This window comes from Prionailurus bengalensis, chromosome D1 (genome assembly GCF_016509475.1).
Source record: "Prionailurus bengalensis isolate Pbe53 chromosome D1, Fcat_Pben_1.1_paternal_pri, whole genome shotgun sequence".
NCBI classification, from domain to species: Eukaryota; Metazoa; Chordata; class Mammalia; order Carnivora; family Felidae; genus Prionailurus; species Prionailurus bengalensis.
In genome coordinates this window covers 49,735,295-49,756,887 of record NC_057346.1, presented here as the reverse complement: position 1 = coordinate 49,756,887, position 21,593 = coordinate 49,735,295, and the positions used below count along the sequence as shown (strand labels likewise).

The 21,593-nt window shown below is 43.3% G+C and overlaps 1 protein-coding gene and 1 long non-coding RNA gene across 2 annotated transcripts in view; both read right to left on the bottom strand.

The window, feature by feature from the left end:
- Positions 1–4,984: 4,984 nt before the first annotated feature.
- Positions 4,985–6,819, bottom strand: FAM181B (family with sequence similarity 181 member B). The gene has a single exon (XM_043580108.1). The coding sequence runs from the start codon at positions 6,687–6,689 to the stop codon at positions 5,409–5,411; it is 1,281 nt and encodes a 426-aa protein (XP_043436043.1). The 5' UTR covers positions 6,690–6,819; the 3' UTR covers positions 4,985–5,408.
- A 4,162-nt stretch (positions 6,820–10,981) lies between these two features.
- Positions 10,982–21,593, bottom strand: part of LOC122483276 — a 29,929-nt gene continuing 19,317 nt past the window's right edge. Inside the window, exon 4 of the long non-coding RNA XR_006297372.1 lies at positions 10,982–11,781. This is a non-coding gene — a long non-coding RNA (uncharacterized LOC122483276). The remainder of the gene's footprint in view (positions 11,782–21,593) is intronic.

The window sequence follows — 21,593 nt, the reverse complement described above, 5'->3', positions numbered from 1 at the left end:
GCCACACATTTAAGCTAAGGACTTTGAACTTCACCTTGAAAGTGACAGGAGCCACTGAGAGAGTTTAAGGAAAGGAATGATGGCACTAAAGTTGCTTTCTAAAAATATCATCTCGGTGAGACAGATGGTTAAGATGGATTAAATGATCATGACTTCATAGACAGGAAAGTCATTAGGAGATCATCACACTAGGTTAGGTGAGGGGTGATGAGTGCCCAAACTAGGGAAGTGACATTGGCAAAGGAGTGCCGAGGTGATACACAAGAGTACCTTAGAAGAGCATCTTTCAAACAGCAGGCCCAACTCATTAATGAGTCATAAAAGCCATAAAGTGGATAATAGACAGGTTTTAGTAAATAGAAAAGAAAGTATCAGTGTTTCACATAGCTCCTAAGAAGAATCTTGGCTTTGCAAAAAAAAAAAAAAAAAAAAAAATCGATTGTCTGTTGAATAGACAATAGACATTGAATATTAATATAGATTATAATCTAATAATATTTAAATTATCAAATATGAGTATGTTTATAAGGCTGTGAATTCACATGAATAGGGATATGGGTATATTGAGACATAACATAAAATGAGGTTTTTCTGAAGGTCATGAATAAAAATATTTGAGACATACTGACATAGAAGCTAGTATGGAATAGGCCAAGGTAACTGTTGGGTCAGGATACTACGAGAAAAGTGTGGCCAGGCTGACTGTGGGCTACTCCAGTTGTGTGTGTGTTTGATTTTGGACATAAAGCTTGAAAGCTTATGAGCCCACCCCTCCAAGAGAAGTCTAGGAAATAGGTGGGGAAATGAGTCTAAGATGGAAGAAAGCCGAGCAGGCCTAAATTTGGGGGTCATCAGCACATTAAGCGATGGCTGAAGCCTCGGGAACAGCTACCATCACCAGGAAAGAATGTATAGAGTATGAAGAGCAAAGGACAGAAGTGAGAGGAGCCAGGGTCACACCAGTGTATGGGAGTTCCAGCAAGAAGTAGGCATGGCCAGAAAGTTAGGAGAAAACCAAAAGAAAATGAGATTCCACAAAACCCAAGGAGGAGAGCTTCAGGAAGGTGGAGCCCAGATGTTCAGATGCAGCACAGAAGCCAAAAAAGGTGAAGGCTAAAGACCTCATGGTTGGTGACCACGGTTTCAGTGAGAGCAATTTTGGGGAAACAGTGGGCAGAAGTAGAGTGGTCATCTGTCCCAGTTTGCCCAGGACTGAGGGGCTTCTTGGAACTTTCAGTGCTAAAACTGAGATGCTCTCATGCAAACTGGGTGGTTAAGACCCCAAATAGGCAAGGTTTAAATAGTAGGTGAGGGGCGCCTGGGTGGCTCAGCTGGTTAAGCTACTGACTTTGGCTCAGGTCATGATCTCGCAGTTTGTGAGCTCGAGCCCCGCATCGGGCTCTGTGCTGACAGCTCAGAGCCTGGAGCCTACTTCAGATTCTATGTCTCCCCCTTTCTCTATGCCTCCCCTGCTCACACTCTGTGTCTCTCTGTCTCTCAATAATAAATAAACATTAAAAAAAATAATAATAAGTAAATAAATAGTAGGTGAGGTGGAAGCAAAAAAACGTGGATTCTTTCCTTGAGAGACTCAACTCTAAAGAGAAGATAGATTAATATCTAGAAAAGAGTTTTGCACTTCTTTATTCTCCTTATTTCTTGTTTTTAATCCATACTAAAAGTTTATTTCTAGGATGAGAGGAACCAATGAGGGTGAAGCTAAAGATATAAAAGACTAAAGATAATTAATTGATGGAGAAATATCTTGTTCTCATGAGGTAGAAAGGGCAGGATGCTGAGCCTGGAGGGCAGGAGAAGTTCCTGCCTGCTGGAGAGAAACACTCCTGTGTGAAAGAGGGGATGAGAAATGGAGGGAGACTTACAACAGATGTTCTCCATCTTGTCAGGATGTGGGAGTGAGGAAAAGGGTAGGGCAGAGGCTTGAATGGAGATGAGCAATGGCTTGGGACAGCCACTTATAGGATGTAGGAAGACACTAAAACACATTCCAGGCACCAAGGCTGAGATGGGGAATCACAAATATGCAGCATACAGTGTAATTATTGTTACCAACTAGTTTAGAATCCCCAGCCTGTCCAAAGTCATACAACTACATATTATATTTCTGATCTTGAAAAATATCTACCATTGTACCTAAAAAGAAAACTCTACAAACAATTATGTGGCTAAACAAGAGACAAAAATACTTTCTAACACAGGCTGCAGTAGAAAATGACATGTGAGAGGAAGTAACAATACATTCAGCCCTTTGCAGGAGTATTATTAATGGCTGCTACTTACAGCAGGTGGCATGGTCAGACACACACGTGCTCAGACTGGAAGGCAATGTGGGGAGAAAAGGAATTAGACATGGGGCAATCTGGAGGCTACATAGTGACCCAGCACACATTCTTGGCATCCTGGATAACAGAATGGTTTGAAACCTTGATATAATGCCAAGCCTGCTAAGGACTACCTCTCTCTTGGTGGGTATGCATATAGTCCCTAAGCCAAATCCCCACGATAACTCTTTGTGAAGATTGTTGTCCAATTCTGCCAACAGGAAGACTGTGTCTCAATACAGCTAAGTAACTGGTCCATGACTCTTAAATTAGCACATATAAGATAAGATACAGCTAAGTTAATTGATTTAACCCCTCCCTTCAGCCTTTTCACCTGTAACAAATAACAAATACCTAAGTAGAGGCCTTTGTAAAAATTAAATGAGGCCATGTCTGTGAAAGTGCCAGGCACCCCAGAGACACTATATATTTGTCTAGCATAATAGTTCTCAACTGGCAGCCATCTTGTCCCTCAGGGGACATGGGGTAATGGAGATATTTTCTACTGTCACTACTAGAGGAGTTATATAGTGAGTGGAGGCCAGGGATGCCGCTAAACATTCTACTATGCACAGAACAACCTGCACAGCAATGAATTATCTCCTGCAAAATGTCAATAGTGGTTGAGGTTGAGAAACCCTGCTGGTAGCATAATGTAGGGGACTGGGAGCCATAAAGACTAACAAAGCATAGCAGAGCCTTGCAAGTGGCAGCCAGGTCGTGGTGTTAGGACACTTACAGATCTGGATATTGGACTCATTGCTTGCTTTCAACAAGTTACTTAACCTGTCTGAGCCTCTCTTTTCGAATGGGGATAATAAGAGCACCTACCTCATGCACTGTTCAGAAGCTCAGTGCTGACACATGGAAACACAGTGTTGGTATTATTGTTATTAATGAAAGGCATGGCAAAATACTGGGAGTCAGATAGCCTGTTTCACTGAACTGGGTAAGAAGAAAGAAGAAATTAAGAAAGAAACATTGCAGTGACTACTATAGCCTTAGTGTCATGGGGTTAATGTTTTCCTATTATGCTATTCTGTCCTGGATTGTACTCATAGTACAGTAGTTTAGATAAATTAAATGACAGTTGGAATATTGCTCTGCTTACACAATGGAATTAATCCCTTTTTATCACTTTGAAAGAAATCCAGTGGACAAGCTCTCTTGGTTAAGCTTGGTCAAGCTCTCTTGGAAAAGCTCTCTTCGTCATTAACAAGACTCATTGCTGTATTTCCTGTGGTGCTATCTAAAGAAAGATTTTAATCATAATAAAGAGACTTAGTAACAGCATTTAAAGTTGTCTGCCATGGCTTGATACCCATTTGTTTCTTGACAAATTCCTTTCTGAAAGTATCACAGCACTTTTGATTTGTACAAACATTAATCTGGATTTTAACATCTTTCGCAGTAACACTGGGGTTTCTACTTTCTCACATGTAGATATTCCTAGAATCTATCTTGGCTGCCTGGAACTGAGGCAGCTCTCTTTGCAATGTCATTAATCAGTAAATGACATCTCCTTACACTTCCTGAGTGTTGGTCTTCATGCATTTTCATGGCAGGTCTGCAGAACTAAAGGGCTCCCTCTTTTCTGTCCAGCTGCTTATTCCCCACCCAGTCTTTCATCCTTTGCCCCTCAAAGAGGCATTACCATCCTGGTAATGCCATGTGTCCTCTCTGCCACATCATGGCTGGTTAAAACATTCATCTGACTTTCCCCTAAATCTCAGTTAACAGATCTGACTCTTTGGGGTCCCTTCAGATTCCAATCATCAAATCTGCTATTCAGGGAATAGAGACTCCTTTGGAAACATCACACCTCACCATTCGGTTCCACGGAGGGATGTGAGGAGTACAGGAAATAAGGAAGCACAGGGAGGTAGAAACCAACCTAGGCGGGTGGGCTGGGCAATGAAACAGGAGGAGAAAGGGTAGAGAGCATGTACAGCTTGTAAGGGAAAGGGCAATCACCAGGCAGAGGCCAAAAAAGAGCATGGACTCACAATCCTAATGGCTTCCATATGTATAAACCATGAATATGTGTATATAAAATATGTATACCTGCAGAACCAATCAAGTAGCCCCAAGGAGTTTTATGTATTTCCCCTCTGCACTACCCACCAAGCTATGAAGAAGTGGTCAGTGAAGGCATATTATCCCCTTCCTCTCAGATAAGGAAACTTAAATAAGGTGCCTAGTGCCATCCTCGCAAAGTGGCTGAAGAATGGGAAAGGGAGAGAAACTGACCCCCAGTTTTGCCAAATTTAAGCCTCCTACGTCAGAGATTTTCGTGAAAAGCTAACAGAAATATATATGTATGTATATATATACACACAAACATACGTATGTGTGTGTGTGTATACATATATATATTTCTATTTATATATCTCGAAAGAGAGCAACAAGAGACCAGAGAAAGAGAAGGAAGGGAAGCAACGGCACCGTTAAGAGTGGAAAAGAAATGGAAGAGGAAGGGAGCACAAAACACTGAGGGCAGAGAGGAGTCCCACACCCAGGCGGTCAGCAGTGGGCCACTGGCCTCCTGTCTTCAATAACACTCTCACCTAGCAAGGCCAAGAGACCGTAATGAGAACCATCCTCTAAGAAAACACCCAAATCAATAACATATCTTCGCTCCATTCTTTTCAATATAGGCTTTAATTCATAATGCACTCAAAGGAGAAGGAAAGGGAGGGACCAGCGCACCGCTTGGAAGGCGCAAGTACACTACACACACTGACCTTTTGCTGAAAAGTTGCAGAAGGGCTGCAGCAACCACCGCTTGCCCCTTCCGCCAGCCCCACCCCAGTTCCCAAAGCCCGTCTGGTCTGGTCTGGTCCAGTAAGAACCTACCAACGTTTTTTGTTTCTGTTTAAACACTTGAGGCTGTGATTAAAACCACCCCCAACTCCTCTTCTTTTTCGTAAGTTTCTTTTATTAAGTGAATATTTTTAAATCGTTTCATCTCCACGTGCACTTTCCCAGCGTTCTTAAGCTTAGGAGAGACCCAGAGGCGGGAGCTCCCCACAGCTGTCTCCAAGGGGAGGCTACGGTACCCCTCCATCAGTCCCGGTGCGCCCCCTCCTCCCCGGGCGCCCCTTCCCAAACCCCGTCCGGTCTCCAGAGGCTGGAGTAAGCCGTGCGGCTGTAGCCGGCGCTGTAATCGTAGGACACCTGGTGCGGCGGCGGTGGCGCGGGCAGGGCGCAGTCTGAGAAGAAGGGGGCGAAAGACGCCAAAAGGCCGGGCCCGTCCTCCGCTCCCGGAGAGTCCGCGGCGGAGGGGTACAGGGGGCGCAAGGGCTCGTTCAAGGTCAAGCCGCCGCGGGGGGCAGCCAGGGGCGGCTTCTTGGTCTGGGGGCAGCCCGGGGCGCTCCAGGACTCGGAGTACAGTAGGCTCCCCACCATCGCAGGTGGCGGCTCAAAGAGACCGGGCTCCAACTCCGGGGGGCCCCGCAGGACGGCGGCTCCCGTAGGGAACACATCGAGAGGCTCTGCGGCGAGCAAGACGCTCGCCTCGGTGCCGGCGCCGTAGTCGGGCCCCAGCAGCTCGAAGAACTCCAGGGCCTCGGCGCCCTTCTCCAAGTCGCCCAGGCTCACGCCGGGCCCCGACGGGCCGCAGCCGCCGCCGCCCGCCCGGGACGGCTCGGTGAAAAAGGACGGGGGCAGGTTGCGGGCCCGCAGCGGGACCTTCCTGGCGCCGGGGACCGCCGTACCTCCCGCGGTGCCGGCCGCCTCCCCTCCCGAGCCCCCGGCGCCCGCTCCGCCGAGCCCGGCGGCGGGCGCAGCCAGCGAACCCCCGGCCCGCTCGGTGTCCCCAGGGACGTGGCGCAGCGAGTCGAAGAGCGCGGCCAGGCTCCGGCTCTGTAGGCTAGCGGCCGCCGCGGCCTGCGATGCCTCCCGCCGGGGGACAGCCTTGCCGTGGGGCGGGACCGCGACGGCCTGGGCGCTGGGGGCGGCGAGCGGCCGTTTGGCGGGCGTGTCGGCGGCGCCCGGAGAGGGCGGGCCGGGGGGCGCGGCGCCCATCAGGCCGCTGCAGCGCTTGATCTGCTTCTGCAGGTACTTGCGGTGGTTCACCTTCCGCTTGGACTTGCCTGGCTTGTCCAGTGCCAGCTTGATGTTGCTGGACGCCGAGTCGATGAAGCTGAGCAGGTCGCGGGTGGCCTCGCGCATGTCCCCGCCCTCGTTGCCCGCCAGCAGCTCGCCCGCTGGCGTCCCGGTCTCATCATCCTCGAAACAGCAGCCCTTGTCCAGGGCTCCGAAGGCGCCCCCCAGCCCGTCCGGGGAGCCCCCGAAGCCGAAGGGGACGAAGGGGTGCGTGCTAAGGAGGGCCGCCTGCACCGCCATCGCCGCGACTCCCAGGAGACCCGCAGCGCGGCGGGTGCGTCCCCGGCCGGTTCCCGCCCGCGACCCAGGCCCGGCTCCCGCCCTCGCGCGGCGCGCGCGGCGCAGCCTCCTCGCTCCGGGCCCGGCTCGCGGCTCGGCCTTGCGGGGGAGCTCATTAGGTCTTGTAAGCAAGGGGCGGAGGGAGGGAGAGCGCGGCTACCGCCCCGGTGGTGGAGGGGAGGGGCTTACTTAGCCTGGGTGGTGAGGGGGGGGGGGGGAGCCGTTTTTCTAGCTTTCTGGGCTTTCTCAAGCTCGTCACTTTAACCCCTTCGTTTCCCTTCGCTCTGGGGCGCTTTTCTTGCCTAGCTGCAGCTGCACGAGGCGAGGATTAGATGGCCCGTCCACAAATTCTAGCTCCTCTACAACCACGCCCTGGCGCGTGAGACTCTCTGTCAGGTCGAGAAGGCAGGAGTCCAGAGAAGTGTTTCAGCCCAGCTTTGGTAACAATAATAGCCACCAGCTACTGGGCGCTCGCTTATTCCAGGCGCTATCCGTACATTATCTCATTTAATCTGTGAGCAGTATCCCTGTGAAGTGCATATTGTAACCATATATTCATCTAACAAATGAAAAAAACAGCCTCAGAGAGGTTCGTTGAGTTGGCCGCGTAAGCTATATCCCCTCCAGTTCAACACCAAAGCCATTCCTAAGTTCTTGACAGAACTTGTGCTCCCTCTTGGCCTCCTCTTCTTCATCTATAAGATGGGAAAAGGAAACCAGGGTCTCTTTAAGATGTAGCCCTAGTCCTAAGACTCTAACTGGAGTGTCTGTAGGACTCTTAAGACCAATGCTCTTTCTTCTACCCTATTTCTATTATACCCTTGTTTCTATTAAAAGTAACAACTAGTTTATAGTAAATTGAGGCAAGCGCTTGGTCCATCTTTTAGTATTGTAGATAGACAGCAGGATGCAAAGGAGAAAGGAGTTGCTCCACTAAGCCAGCAGGTGCTTGAGAGAGAACCCTGTGTGTGTATAAAACTCTCAGCACCTTAGGACAAAATCTGGATCAGAACCTCTCCCCTACTTGTCATGCCATTTAAGTTGTCCAGCTGGAACTTCTGTTCAGGATCACTCTGAAGTTCACTTCGACCCAGTTTCACCTGGGCAATCCTCTTCAGATAGAGAAAATGAGCAATATGGTAGAGCATAGAAGATGATTCAGAAAAGACTGGTCTTTCCCCCATTCTGTCTTAGCTCCACCACTCAATAGCTCTGTGGTTTGGGTTAAAATCCAGATTCTGATGGGTACATGGCTTTGGTCAAACCAGCTAACCTCTTTCTGTCTTTTATTCACATTAAATGGAGGTAAGGTTGCCCACCTCATGGGTGCCTGTCATATTTAAAGGAAACATCCTGTGGAAAATCCTTATTTGTTGACTCTTGCATAGCCTGTGATGGGTATTTGCCCTTACTTTTCTAACACGCTACAAAGGTGACTATATTCCCTTATGTGTCTTTTCTGTCACAGGGTGTTCATGAGGATTCAATGAGATCACATATATGAAGACATCATGATAGAAAAGACACATAAGATGTGTGATAAAGAGTTCTCTAAGTAAGTTATGATAATTTAGGTGCAGAGTCTGCCCCAAGGAAATGCAGACCATCTCTTATAAAACTCTTTTCTTTGAGGGGCACCTGCATGGCTCAGTTGGTTGAGCATCTTGATTTCAGCTCAGGTCACGATCCCAGGGTCCCGGGCCCTGCATCAGCCTCCCTGAGCACGGAGCCTGCTTGGGATTCTCTCTCTTTCAATCCCTCTGCCCTTCCCCCACTCACATGTGTGTGCTCTCTCTCTCTCTCTCTAAAATAAAAAAAAATTAAAAAATTATTTTCTTTAAGCCTCCATTTTCCAGGATGTAGCAAAATTTTTGAGCACCCTGAAGGTACAGACTTAGCAAAGAAGAGAAGCCAGAGAGCATTCCCATTGAAGTAGACACTATCCAAGCCAACATGGCTCAATCAAACTTTTTATTTTTTTAATTAAGGTGGCTCAGTTATAATATTCCTTTTATTAGAGTAACACAGGATTTTGTTCTTCATGATCGGGCTGTTTTACTCTTGGTGATATTTGCAGTAAGAAAATTGTGTGAGCCTGTTACCAATTTGTGTTTTTCACCTGTCAGATGTGGCTGTCAGCACTTACCTTCTCCTTTCTGACATGACCATTCCATAGGCCTTCAGGTCTGACAGCTAAGAACATCTTTTTTTCACCTTCTTTTAACTGAGCAACTCTTACAAATCCCCAGACACAGATTGCATATGGCTTTACATTTAATTGATATCTTTAGTCTGAAAAATCTCTTGTAATCTGCAGAGTTAACTAAGCCCTAACATAATCATATTCAAAATAAATGGAATGTGAAAAGTTTCATATGTAAAATCCCTTCACTTCCTTATCTTTGGAGTTTTAAGCTCAGAGATTGTTTGGAGTTAATAAGGCCGGGTTCAAATTCTGGCCTGCCACTTGCTAGGTGAATGTCCTTGGACAAGTCAGTTCATCTTCTAAGGCTCAGTTTCCTTATCTGAAAATTGGGATGGTCATAACTGTTCTCAGAGTGTGAGAATTTCACGACATAGCAGGCAAATAATACCTCTGAGTCTTACTTTTTTCTCTCTGTACAACAGAGATCATCTCAACTCCTCAAGGTTTTTGTGAGTTGGGGCATAAGAAAGCTCCTGGCATGAAACAGCAGCTCCACAAATTTCCATGTTCTTGATTCCTTAGGTCTCACCAGTTTCTTAACAACACATCACTCTATAAAATCAGCATCGTTTGTTCTTTCCCCCAACAAAGTGATTATTTTCAAATGCAAGAGAGCAGCTATACTTGCCGGCTATAGAAATAATGTCGCAGAGGAAGAGCTGAAATTAGAGCCTGAGATTGGAGTCCAATCTTGCCTTTTATTATCCAACTGGTTATATAAAAGTCACTTAACCATCTGAACCCCCAATATTCCCATGTATAAAATGGGAATAATAATGTGAACCAATTTGATAAGGCTATTGTGAAAATCCATGTGAGCAAGAGGAAGTTCTTTGTCAACATAAAGCTATATAAAGACATATAAGATACTCATGGCTTGGAAGTTCTATAGCCTGATTCACAAAATTGATCCTTAGACATAAAATATCCATCCAGTCACTTATTCATTCAGATATTATTGACACCAACAATGTTGGTATTAGTACTGGGGAATACAGATACCAGAAGCCATGATCTCTACCCTTTCTGATGGAAAGACATGCAAACAAGTCATTGTAATATAATGTAATACATGTCTCAATGGCAGTAAGTTAAAGGTGTAATAGTTGATGGGATCAAAGGACCCACCAGTCGGCTCAGAAAAGTCAGGGAAGCCTGCATAGACAGGTAGCATTTGAGCTAAGACTTAAATGAGGCATTTGAGCATACCGAGAAAACAAGCAATATCTCTGGGAACAGCCCGAACAGAGATATGGTTATGTGAAAGTAAGGCTGTTTATGGAAAACTATAGAAAATAAGGCAATAAAGAATAACTTCTATTTGAAATAACTAACACCTGAAGCCAAAATAAATCCTTAGAGCTTCCAATATCCAACTAAATTGCTCATGTAGACCCTACCTCATGGTCTCAGTTTCTTTCCCCCTTGATCTACTTTCCTTTGGGGAAGAGCTCTGTATCTGGGATGAAATTAGTTTCAGCAGTCAGTGGCCAGATCCTGCCAAGCCCATCAGCCCCTCCTCCTACACCCTGAGTGAGCACACTCACTTGAATGGCTTTGACATCAATACACTTCACTTCCTATGGGGCAAAGGGACCCAGCTCCAGCCTGCGCAAGGGCCTCTCTGCAGAGCTCCAGACTAGAGCTCTTTTGCCCTAGTGATACCTAATGCTAAGCAAGTGGGATTAGTCTCCTTGGGAACCAAGCCCCCCAGGGGCTCAAGGGCTGAACTGCCCCAAACAGTTTGGGAGAATTGAGATTTCATATTGTTCTTTTACACTTGGATTTCAGGACATTACTTAAACAAAAGCCCACCTGAGAGCTGCCTCCTTTCTTGTGGGTAAATATAGCAGCAGGATCAAGAGCTGACTTACTTATTTTGTTTTCCTCTTTGTAACTTTAATCATACTCCCTGCAGGACGATCTTAGTCCTCAGAGATGTCAGGAATGCACATTCATAAAGGGAAAAATAATTATGCATCTTTTCTCCCCTCCCCCATACCAATTTCTCATAGCTATTTTTGAAACCTCAAAATAAATCAATTCCTCAATTTCACCACACAATTTATTATCATTTTCATCATGAAATAACATTACCTCACAAATTGAACATGCCCAAAAACATATCTCTTGGTTTGTTTTTGTTTTTTTTGTCATCCTTTCCTCCTGCAAACCACATTCTACTAACACCAGATCTTAATTTCCATCTTAAAATATTAGATGTTACTCTGTTTGTCTATAGTTGTATAGCAAACAACTCCAAAACTGAGTAGCTAAAAACAAACATTTTATTATATCTCACAGTATTATGGATTACTAATTGAGCAATGCTTGGCTGAGTCATCCTTCTGGTCCACTCCACATCGACTATAGCTGGTGTGGAGGATCCAAGATGGCATCATTCACATGACTGCACCTGTGCCTACAATGCTGGCCTCTCCAACATACTGGTCTAAGAGTACTCAGACTTCTTAGGCTCAGGTATCCCAGAGACAGTGCTGCAAGTGGCCTCATGTGGCACCTCCCAGGCTTCTTACAAACTAGCCCCAGAATTCCCAGAATGTCATTTTCACTACATCCTGTTGATCGAGCAAGTCACTAAGGCCAGATCAAATTCAAGGGGAGGGAAATTAGAATCCAACCTTCAATGGAAGAAATAGCAAAGAATTGTTTTGGTATGTCTCTTAAATCTCTGTTAATCTATATTGCCTCCACTTTCTGTTTTCTTTGCAATTGGTTTATTGAAGAAACTGGTCTTTGCCTTGTCATCTTTCCCACATTCTAAACTTGGTTAGCTGCATCCAATCTGCATGGTGTCATTTAACATGTTTCTTTGGTCCCTGTTTCCTGTAAATGGGAAGTAGAAGAAGAGGCTTGATCAGATTCATGTTCTTTTTTATGCTATAGTATACACACATGCACACACACACACACACACTATAGAATATATGCTACAATATGTGTAATACGTTCATAATAACAATGCCAATGTTCTTAATAATATAATTACTACAAACAATTCTTTTTCTTTCCTTCTTTTTTCCCCCATCCTTTTGTCCTTCAAACATATCCCACTGGTGAGGAACAGTCTAATTACTATGTTTTAAATTTCACTTCAAAAAATCCTAGCGGTTATGTCACGAATTCAATAGACAGGTGGGTTCACTTGTTCTACTTTGTTTCATATAAAACTTGCTTTATACATGTTTAATTTTGTTTTATAATTTTTAAAGATTTACGTGGTTTCAAACTCAAAACTACACCATAAGACATAGTCAGGAAGGGCTAGATTTCATTGTAGCCCCTCTACCCTATTTTGTCCCCTCTTCCAATAGGTTATCATTGTTGTTGTTTTGTTTGGGTTCAGGCTTATTCTTTGTTAGATAATCATATATATGCTTCCCTCTATCTTTTTTTTTTTTTTACTTCACAGTAATATATCTTCATTCCTTTTCTTTTATAGTTGCATAGTATTCCACTGGGTGGATCTACCACAGTTTATTCAACCAGTCCTGTTATGATTAACTTAGCTGGGTTTTTTTCCCAGACCTTTTGTATCACAAATAGTGCTGCAATGAATAGCTTCAGTGTAAAACCAAGACTCACTACCTACTCGTCTGGTTCTCCTTTCATGGTATCAGTGTAGTTATGAATTGCTTAGGATAAAAAGAAGAATCCTTGCTACTAGACACAGTCAGATATTTCTTTCAAGGGTTCCCATCAAGAGAAAAGTATAAAATGGAGTGACCAATCTTCATAAATAACAGCTGTGGCTGATCATTATAAAAATGGCCCCAATAAATCACTGATCCCTGGGTCCAAGCCCCATTACAATGTGACATTGAAACTTCCCAAGCGGTTTATTTCTCCACACTTTTAAGTCTGTGTTGGAGATAGCACACAAGTTCCAAACCTTTGCAACTTCCAACTCAAGAGATTGTGCAGCTTCCACTTTCATATTGAGACCCCCACACTATGAACAATCCCAGGAGAATCCTGATGATGGGCAGCACCACTGCCAGGCATGCCAGTGAAGCCACTCAGCACCTTCCAAACCCACTCAAATCATCAGATAACTGAAGCACATGAGTGGTTCCAGGAAAGACCTGTGAAATAACCACTCACATTGCCAACCTATACAACCATATGAGGTAATAAATTTTAGTTCTAAGCCAATAAGTATTGTGATGGTTTGTCATGAAATAACTTTCATGGGCTATTTGTTAAATAATAGCCTTCTCTGCAGAAGAATAGCCCCACACTTCAATAAATCTATCAAAAGCAACTAAACAGAAAGCTTTCATTCTAATGGAATACCTTGGAAATATCTCTTGAGCAAGATAATCCTTGCCCTACACAGGAAACAGCAGATGTTGGCGAGGATGCAAATAAAGGGGAACGCTTACACTGTTGGTGGGAATGCAAACTGGTGCAGCCACTCTGGAAAAACAGTGTGGAGGTTCCTGAAAAAATTAAAAATAGAACTACCCAACCACCCAGCAATCGCACCACTAGGTATTTACCCAAAGGACACAAAAATACTGATTCAAAGGAGTACATGCACCCCAAAGTTTATAGCAGCATTATCATCGATAGCCAAGTTATGGAAAGATCTCAAATGGCCACTGACTGATAAATGGCCCAAATGGCCATTACTCAGCCATCAAAAAGAATGAAATAAAAGAATGAAATCACTAAATTCTAAATTCTACACGTGAAACCAATTTTTACCATATATGTTAACTAACCAGAATTTAAATAAAAACTTGAAATAAAAAAATAAAAGATGATCCCTTAATTAAAAAAAAAAAAAAAGGCTAATCCCTGCCCTGCCTATTTCAACTGAGATAATGGATGTGAAAGCACTTTGCAAACTGGAACGCATCCTACCAGTGTCTGTCCAATTTTTTTAAGGTTTATTTATTTTTGAGAGAGAAAGAGTGCAAGTGGGGGAGGGGCAAAAAGAGAGGAGGACAGAGGATCCCAAGCAGTCTCTGCAGCAAGCCTGATGCAGGCTCAAACCCACGAACTCACGAACCATGGGAACCACCTGAGCCAAACCACCTGAGTCGAAGTTGGACGCTCAACAGACTGAGCCACCCAGGAGCCCTGTCCAATTTTTTTTTAATGCTGTGAGCTTTCCAGAATATTGCTAAACCAGGGCAGCAAGCAGTACCATAAAAGCAACATTAGACTCTCCTACCCTAGACAATCACTAAGTCAGTGTTTCCTATACTGTGCCCTCCATCCCCTGCTTGTTATCAATGATTGATTGCTCAGGTGATCCCTAGTGATTTCAAAAGAAAAGAGAGCTGAAACAATTTTGTGGGAATATATTCCATAAATTTTAAATTAAAAATTAAATATGACTTTCACAGAAATCACAATTTAGTCTTTTTTTTGACAGAGAGATAGAGAGTGAGCACAAACAGGGGGTGCAAGTGGGGGTGGGGAGGAGGGGGAGAGAGAGAATCTTAAGTAGGCTCCATGTGGGGATTGGTCTCATGACCCTGAGATCATGACCTGAGCTGAAATCAAGTTGGCAGCTTAACTGACTGAGTCACCCAGGCACCCCTCAATTTATTCTTTATCATCACATCCTAGTTATTACACATGTATTATAATATGTTTGTTCTGAATATGTTTGTTCTAATTAAATTATGTGACCATTCAGTTAAGAGAGGTGCTTTTCACCTCATTTTTATATAATTTACACATTACAGGTTTTGCTGGTAACATTTTCACTCTCTTCATTATTAATACAGTACATCTGGATGTTAAATCTATGAAAGCAGATCAATAGCTTCAAAGCAGTTTTTGTAGTATTAAATTAGTGAGGAAATGTAAAAAACATTATAAATGTATGTTATGTATAGTGAATAAGACAAATGAAAATATAAAATGTATATGCTGGCATAAATGTATCTATAAGCATAATAATTTATAAAAGCATGGCAAAAGAAAAGAAAAAGGAAGAAGAAATTTGGAAGCTAGCTGATTTGGAAACTAGCTGACCAGGAAAGCTTCAGTATTTAAGAAAGCAAGAGTGAGGAGAGGTACTGAAAATAGGAGAATTGGTTGAAAGCCTGTGTAAGAAGCAGTTAGGTTCTAAGATCCCTTCCCCAACCCATGCAGCCACATAACAACATCTCTCCTAATTGGATTTGAAAACAAGATTTTTATTTCTATGAAACTGAACCATAATGGTTCTAGTCTAGGAGATTCCATGCGCAATGGAGAGGGAGCAATGAGACATTGTACTGAAAACAGAGGATTAAATGAGGTTCTGCATTATGAATTATGACCTTCAACCTTTTCAGTCAGTTTCTAGAATGTTTGCAGCAAGTTACCTACTCAATCAGGAAATTGGAGTTGTCTTCTCTATGCAGTTACCAGCACAAGAGAAAAAGTTGGGTGGCCTTCCAGTAAGCCTTTTAGTTATCCACTCTTAAACATAAATTGTCATGCAAGGTTCATCAAATATTTGGGCAATGTCCTCAACATGGATGGCAGAGACAAACAAACAAAAACAAAACAAAACAAAAGCAAAAACCTTGGGAGATGAGAATCCTAGAGGAAACTGACAATGCAAAAAACAAAAGAAAACTCCCTATAAATTATAATTTAAAGAGATAAAATAACATTAAAAAGATAAGAGAAAATATTGCAGTCATGAAACAAGAATTAGATGCTACCAAAAAAAGGAAACGGTATCAAAAAATAAAGAGCTCTTAGAAACTTGTGGTAATACATTTTAAAAAGTCAAGAGAAGAATTGGAAGATAAAGTTGAGGAAATATCCTAGAAAAAACAAAAAGTCAAAGAGATGTTCAATATTTAGCCTAAAGAAATTTCAGAAAAGAGAATAGATAAGTCAGAGAAGAAAATATTGTGAAAGAAATTAAAGAAGGAAATTTTGTAGAATTATAAGATATGCATTTCCAGAATAAAAGAACCCCCTAAATGCCTGGCAAACTTAATGAAAAAAGACTCACACCAAAGCATATTATAAATTTTTAGAATATCAAGGAATAAAGGACTCTAGAGAAAAATTACCATCATGAACAAAAAATGAAAATAAAAATGGAATCAGAACACCATCAGATTTCTCATTAACAATAGTTGGAAAACAATGGAGCAATGAACTTAAAAATCTGAAAGAAAATTATTTCCTACTTAGAATTCTATACCAAACCCAATGGTCACTCAAGCATAAGCAGAGCATAGCCACATTTTCAGATACAATATCTTATAAAATTATCTCTCAAGAAACTTTTCTCAGGGAACCAAGAATAATGTACTCCATTAAGAAATAGAAGAAAAGAGTATCCAGAAAACAGGAGATCCATCATGAGATAGAATCGAATAGAATTCCCTGGATGATGACCAAGAAAATATCACAACAATAACCATATAGAGACTGAGGGATGACAATCAATCCAAATCTAAACAGGAAAATGGAGAATTCCTGGAGAAGGAGGGGATGTCTCAAAACAAATAAATGGAAATGATAGATATACTTATGTGTTTGACCATAATGGTAGGAGGTGGCAGATACCCTTGCTGCTCTCAATATCCTACCCTTATTCTTATCCTTACCTGACAGGGCCCACCTACTTCTGTGGAGGCTGAATATGACAGACAATTGCACTTCCCTTGTAACTACAGCATGGGCTCGAGATCCAATCTTGGCCAATGAGACATTAAGAGAAATCTATTGGAATTCAAGGAAAGTACCCCCTTACCTACATATCAAAAAGAGAGATAAAAGGAGAGAAAAGAAAGAGGAGAAGAAATGTTCTTCTTCCTGCCTTTGTTCATATGCAAATGATATTTGGAGCTGTGGCAGCCATCTTATAACCATGAAGGGGCAAGCCAAAAAAACAAAAAAATCAACATGCTGAGGTTGGCAGACCAGAAATGTGAAAAGCACCTGAAATCCTCAATGATATTATAATGTCACTGCATTAACTAACCCCAGAACTCTCTATCTGCAGACTTCTTGAAGGGTGAAATAATAAACCTCTTTTGTTTAGGCTACTTTTAGCTGGGCATAATGCTACTTGCATTCAAAAGCATTCTAAATTCTATAAGAAGGTGTTACCATTCTGTTAACCTGTTTAGGGAAGAATTAGTGAAATGTATATAGAAAACTAAGTCCCCCTCCACCAAAATAAGGCAGTTATTAACATAGGGTAAAACAAAAGCTGTACAAGAAATTTCAATAAAATGTAAATGAGCTGTGAAGAATATTTACTAATAATAGAATAATCATTGAATATTAATTAAACTAAGCTTTGTGCTAGAACTATATCAAGGGAGGACTGGAAAACAGATGGAAAAGATATTAAGTGTTCTATAACCAACAGTTTCAGGGAAGGCAGCCTTTTGAGGGATAACACAGAAGATAAAAGGGAGAGAAATCCGAACTGGACAAGGAGAGCCTTCAGATTCCAATGCATATCTGAGACTTCTGAAAGGAAAGGAAAGAAGAGGCCAAATCCAGCAGGGAGGGCCTCAGACAGTTCCGTAGATCTGACAGAAGTATCTGCAAGCCCAGAGACGTCTGCTGCAAAGAGGACTCATTAAAGGAGCACTGCACTAGGCAGAAGTAGCTAGGTTTTTGCATCACCACTTCAAGCAGTTGTCTGAAGGGGTCGCCTCAATGAGAGCATGATCTCAGCTTAGAAGTAGAAGCTTGGGGTGCCTGGGTGGCTCAGTCGGTTAAGTGGTCGGTCGACTTTGACTCAGGTCTCATGGTTTGTGAGTTCAAGCCCAGTGTCAGGTTCTGTGCTGACAGCTCAGAGCCTGGAGCCTGCTTCAGATTCTGTGTGTCCCTCTCTCTCTGCCCTCCCCTGCTCACACTCTGTCTCTGTCTCTCTCAAAAAATAAAAATAAACATTAAAAAAAAAAGAACAAATGAGAAAAATTACACGTCCCTGCATGTGGAATCTTCTTTGGTTCAGACTTCATTCAAATACCTGATTGCATACCCCTCTTAGAGACTTAAGTTGAATCAATGCGAAGCAATATCCATCAGGGCAGAGCATAAGGCTGCTCTGAGCCCACGGAGGTTTATACCAGAATGTGACAAGTGCCAACACTGGAGACACGCAGGGTCTCAGCAAGGCCGGGTAACTTGAGCAGCCCTCAGCCTAATATCCGGTACGCCAGACAGAAATGCTTAAAGACCTAGATCCTATTATATGAGGTTGAATTCATTCAATTAAACAGCTTAAGCAGCTCGGATCAGCCGCTGGAACCCTTCTCTGCGGAGTGCTAAAACAATGGCCTAAGGGGCAGCTGAAGTTTGTTTTCTCTTGTGTGAGGCCAGCTGGAGTTGCCTAGCACATGGCCAAACTGGGGAGGGCCAACACGACATAATTGCATTAAACCTGCCTGTTCTTTCCGGAAAGCATTTCCTGACAGCACCAAGGAGGAAATGAATAAAGGGGGAGCTTTTAAGTCTTAGGATACCACCCTATCTTTCAATCTCCCTCCCCCAATCCCTCAAAATCACTTTTATGAAAAGAGAACCTGAATTTAGACTCCCCTACCTAAACACTTGTTTTGCTATATTATGCTTGGTCTTTCCTCATTATTGTTACAGTGACTTTTGTTGGGCATAGCATTAGGGGCAGCTGAAAATAAACTAGGGTATAGGTCTATAAGGTAGAATAAGGTATCACTAATTCCACTGCACTTTCTGAGAATCCTATTCTGCTTTCAAATCCATATTAAATGTTAACCTTTCTCTCAAAAAGCCCTCCCAGGTCTTTGTTACCACCAACTCAGGCTGCCATATCTCTCTCCCTCCTGCTTTCCTGATGCTTTACCTCAGTCTCTTTAATGACACTTTTTTATTCATCCACCCATTCACTCAACAAGCATTTACTGAGTTCCCACTGTACATCTGAAGTATACTGGGCACCTTCATTATTCATTTAACCCTCACAATAACGCTTTCAGGTAGTTAATATCATCCCCATTGTACTGAAGATACCTAAACTCACAGAGCTTAGGCACTTGTTGATGGTCAAGGAGCTGGTACGGTCAGCGTTTAGCTTCAAATATAAGTCCAGCGTCTCCATGCCCAGTCTGCCGTATATCAACTATTTGTGTACTTGTCTATCTCTGTCCCTTAAGAAATATCTATTGGGGGGCATGTGGGTGGCTCAGTCAGTGAAGCATCTGATGATTCATGGGTTCAAGCCCTGCATCAGGCTCCTTGCTGACAGTGCAGAGCCTACTTGGGATTTTCTGTCTCTTCCTCTCTCTCTGCCTCTCCCCTACTCTCTTTCTCTCAAAATAAGTAAACTTAAAAAAAAAAAAAAGAAATATCTATTGGGACCTACTATGTGGTAGGCACCATCCTAAGCACCAAAGATACACATGTAATTAAGTCCTGGTCCTAAGAAGACAGATATATTCCCAATGATTTATTTTAGTCCAACAGTCATGTCAATTTATTCATTCAGCAGACATTTGCTGAGCACCTGCAATATCCTAGGTACACCACGCTCTAGACATGGAGAAATGCCAGACATGTTTTCTGTCCTCAGGACAGCGTTCGAATAAAGGCACATGGAGCACAGAAGGGGGAGAAGCCTTCATAAAGAACATGCCGTTGAGTTGTGCTCTAAAAGATAAGGAGAGTTTTGGTAAATAAAAGTTTTTAAAAAGGTGGTGGGAAGGGCATCCTACAGAGAGCCTCGTGAGCCAGGACACAGAGGTATAAAAGTGCAGGGTAGTGTCAGGGTAACTGCAGGAGTACCATGTCGTTGGAATATAGGGTGTGAGACAGGGAGTAGAGAGAGACAAGACCAGAAAGGGTGCCTCAAATGCTATACAGAGGAGCTTAGATTTGATCTTAGGAAAATGGAGAGAACCACCGGAGATTTCTGAGCAGAGGAGCTTATTTATCTTTGTGTTCCATGGCATGTGGCAAACCGCCTCATCCGTGGTAGCAGTTTTTAGCCTCTGTCACTTTCCTGGCACCAGAGAAGACTTTGGCCCCCAACCTGATGCCATGCTCTGTTTACAGAAGAAAAATAATGCCCATGCTCTTGCGTATAGCAATTTCCTTGCCAGCGCCTCTGCCAAGTCATCCCAGGTCTGAGAGCAATCTTTTTCTTTTATCCAAGGCCAAATTGCTGACTCCATGTTGTTGTCACTGCTACAGACTCTGCTAATTTCTCCTTGGCCAACTGAAGCTGGTCCAGTAGAAGCTCTAGACTGGGAGATTTAAGGAACCAGTGTCCTGATCCCTGCTTCACAACTACCTAGAGTGTTACCTTGGCCTGTCTCCCATCTATAAAATGGATAGATGATCTCGACATTCTCTTCCAGACTTGAGAATCTTGCCAACATACCTTCAGTGGGGCCAGATGGTAGCTATATCTACAACATTCTGTTTTACCATGCAGCAGAATAATTTTCTGTGGTTGTAATTTGTTTTATTCTCTCTGTACTTTGCCTTACATGTCCAACCACCACGAACTAACTCTGTGCCCTTTCTAGAAAGGTTGCTAGGGACATTTGCACCTATGCCTCAGGAGAGTTTTGTGTTGCCAAGCTAGAAGCAGAAGTCGCTAAAGAAAACCCTCTGCGTCAGTCTTTTTTTTTTTTCCTCTTTATTTGAGAGAGAGAGAAAGAGAGAGAGAGAGAGAGAGAGAGCATGAGTGGGGTAGAGGGGCAGAGGGAGAGAAAGAAAGAGAGAGAATCTTAAGCAGGACCCATGCTCAGCACAGAGCCCAATCTGGGGCTCGATCCCATGACTCTGGGATCATGGCCCTAGCTGAAACCAAGAGTTGGCTGCTCAACCAAATGAGCCACCCAGGCGTCCCTCTACCAGTCTGTTTTGAAAGCCTAAATGCACTGAGGATATTAGGTTATTTTTTCCAAAATAGGGCCCAGAGAGAAAGGAGCACTCTTCAGAAGAGAGAGGCAGGAATGGCAAGGTTGAGAATTTCTGTCTTAGTATGACTGATTTTCCAAGGGAGTACATTTTTGAAAATAACTTTTTTAAATGTTTATTTTGACAGAGAGACAGAGCATGAGTGGGGGAGGGGCAGAGCAAGAGGGAGACACAGAATCTGAAGCAGGCTCCAGGCCCTGAGCTGTCAGCAGCACAGAGCCCAACTCAGGGCTCGAACTCACAAACCATGAGATCATGACCTGAGCCAAAGTCGGAAGCTCAACCAACTGAGCCACCCAAGAGCCCCCACATTTTTGAGAATAAAAGGTAAAATTGCTTATCACTAATTACACTGGAAGCAAGGCATAAACCAGGATGGTCATAGGCAAACTTCATGGTGCAGTCACTCTATACCATCATTAAATCCAAGAATTGTGGCATCAAGACTCACTGTTTGAAAGACATCACTAATCAATCATCACATTCTTTCTACCTAGCCCAGATGAGCTTAGAACCCTTCTCAAAATAGTACTCCTGACACTACTAATCTATCAGTTTTGGCCCTTGAGTTGAAATCTTTTTATCACAGGTAACTTTGTAATAAAAATCATACAAAGTGGAAATCATGGTACTCTGCCCAGATCCCTTCTGGGAGCTGATGAACCCATCCCCCAGCAGCTGACTCTATTGTCTACTAATGGCTGACAGCCCTAGCCCTTATCAAGCATTGCCCACTGCTGAGG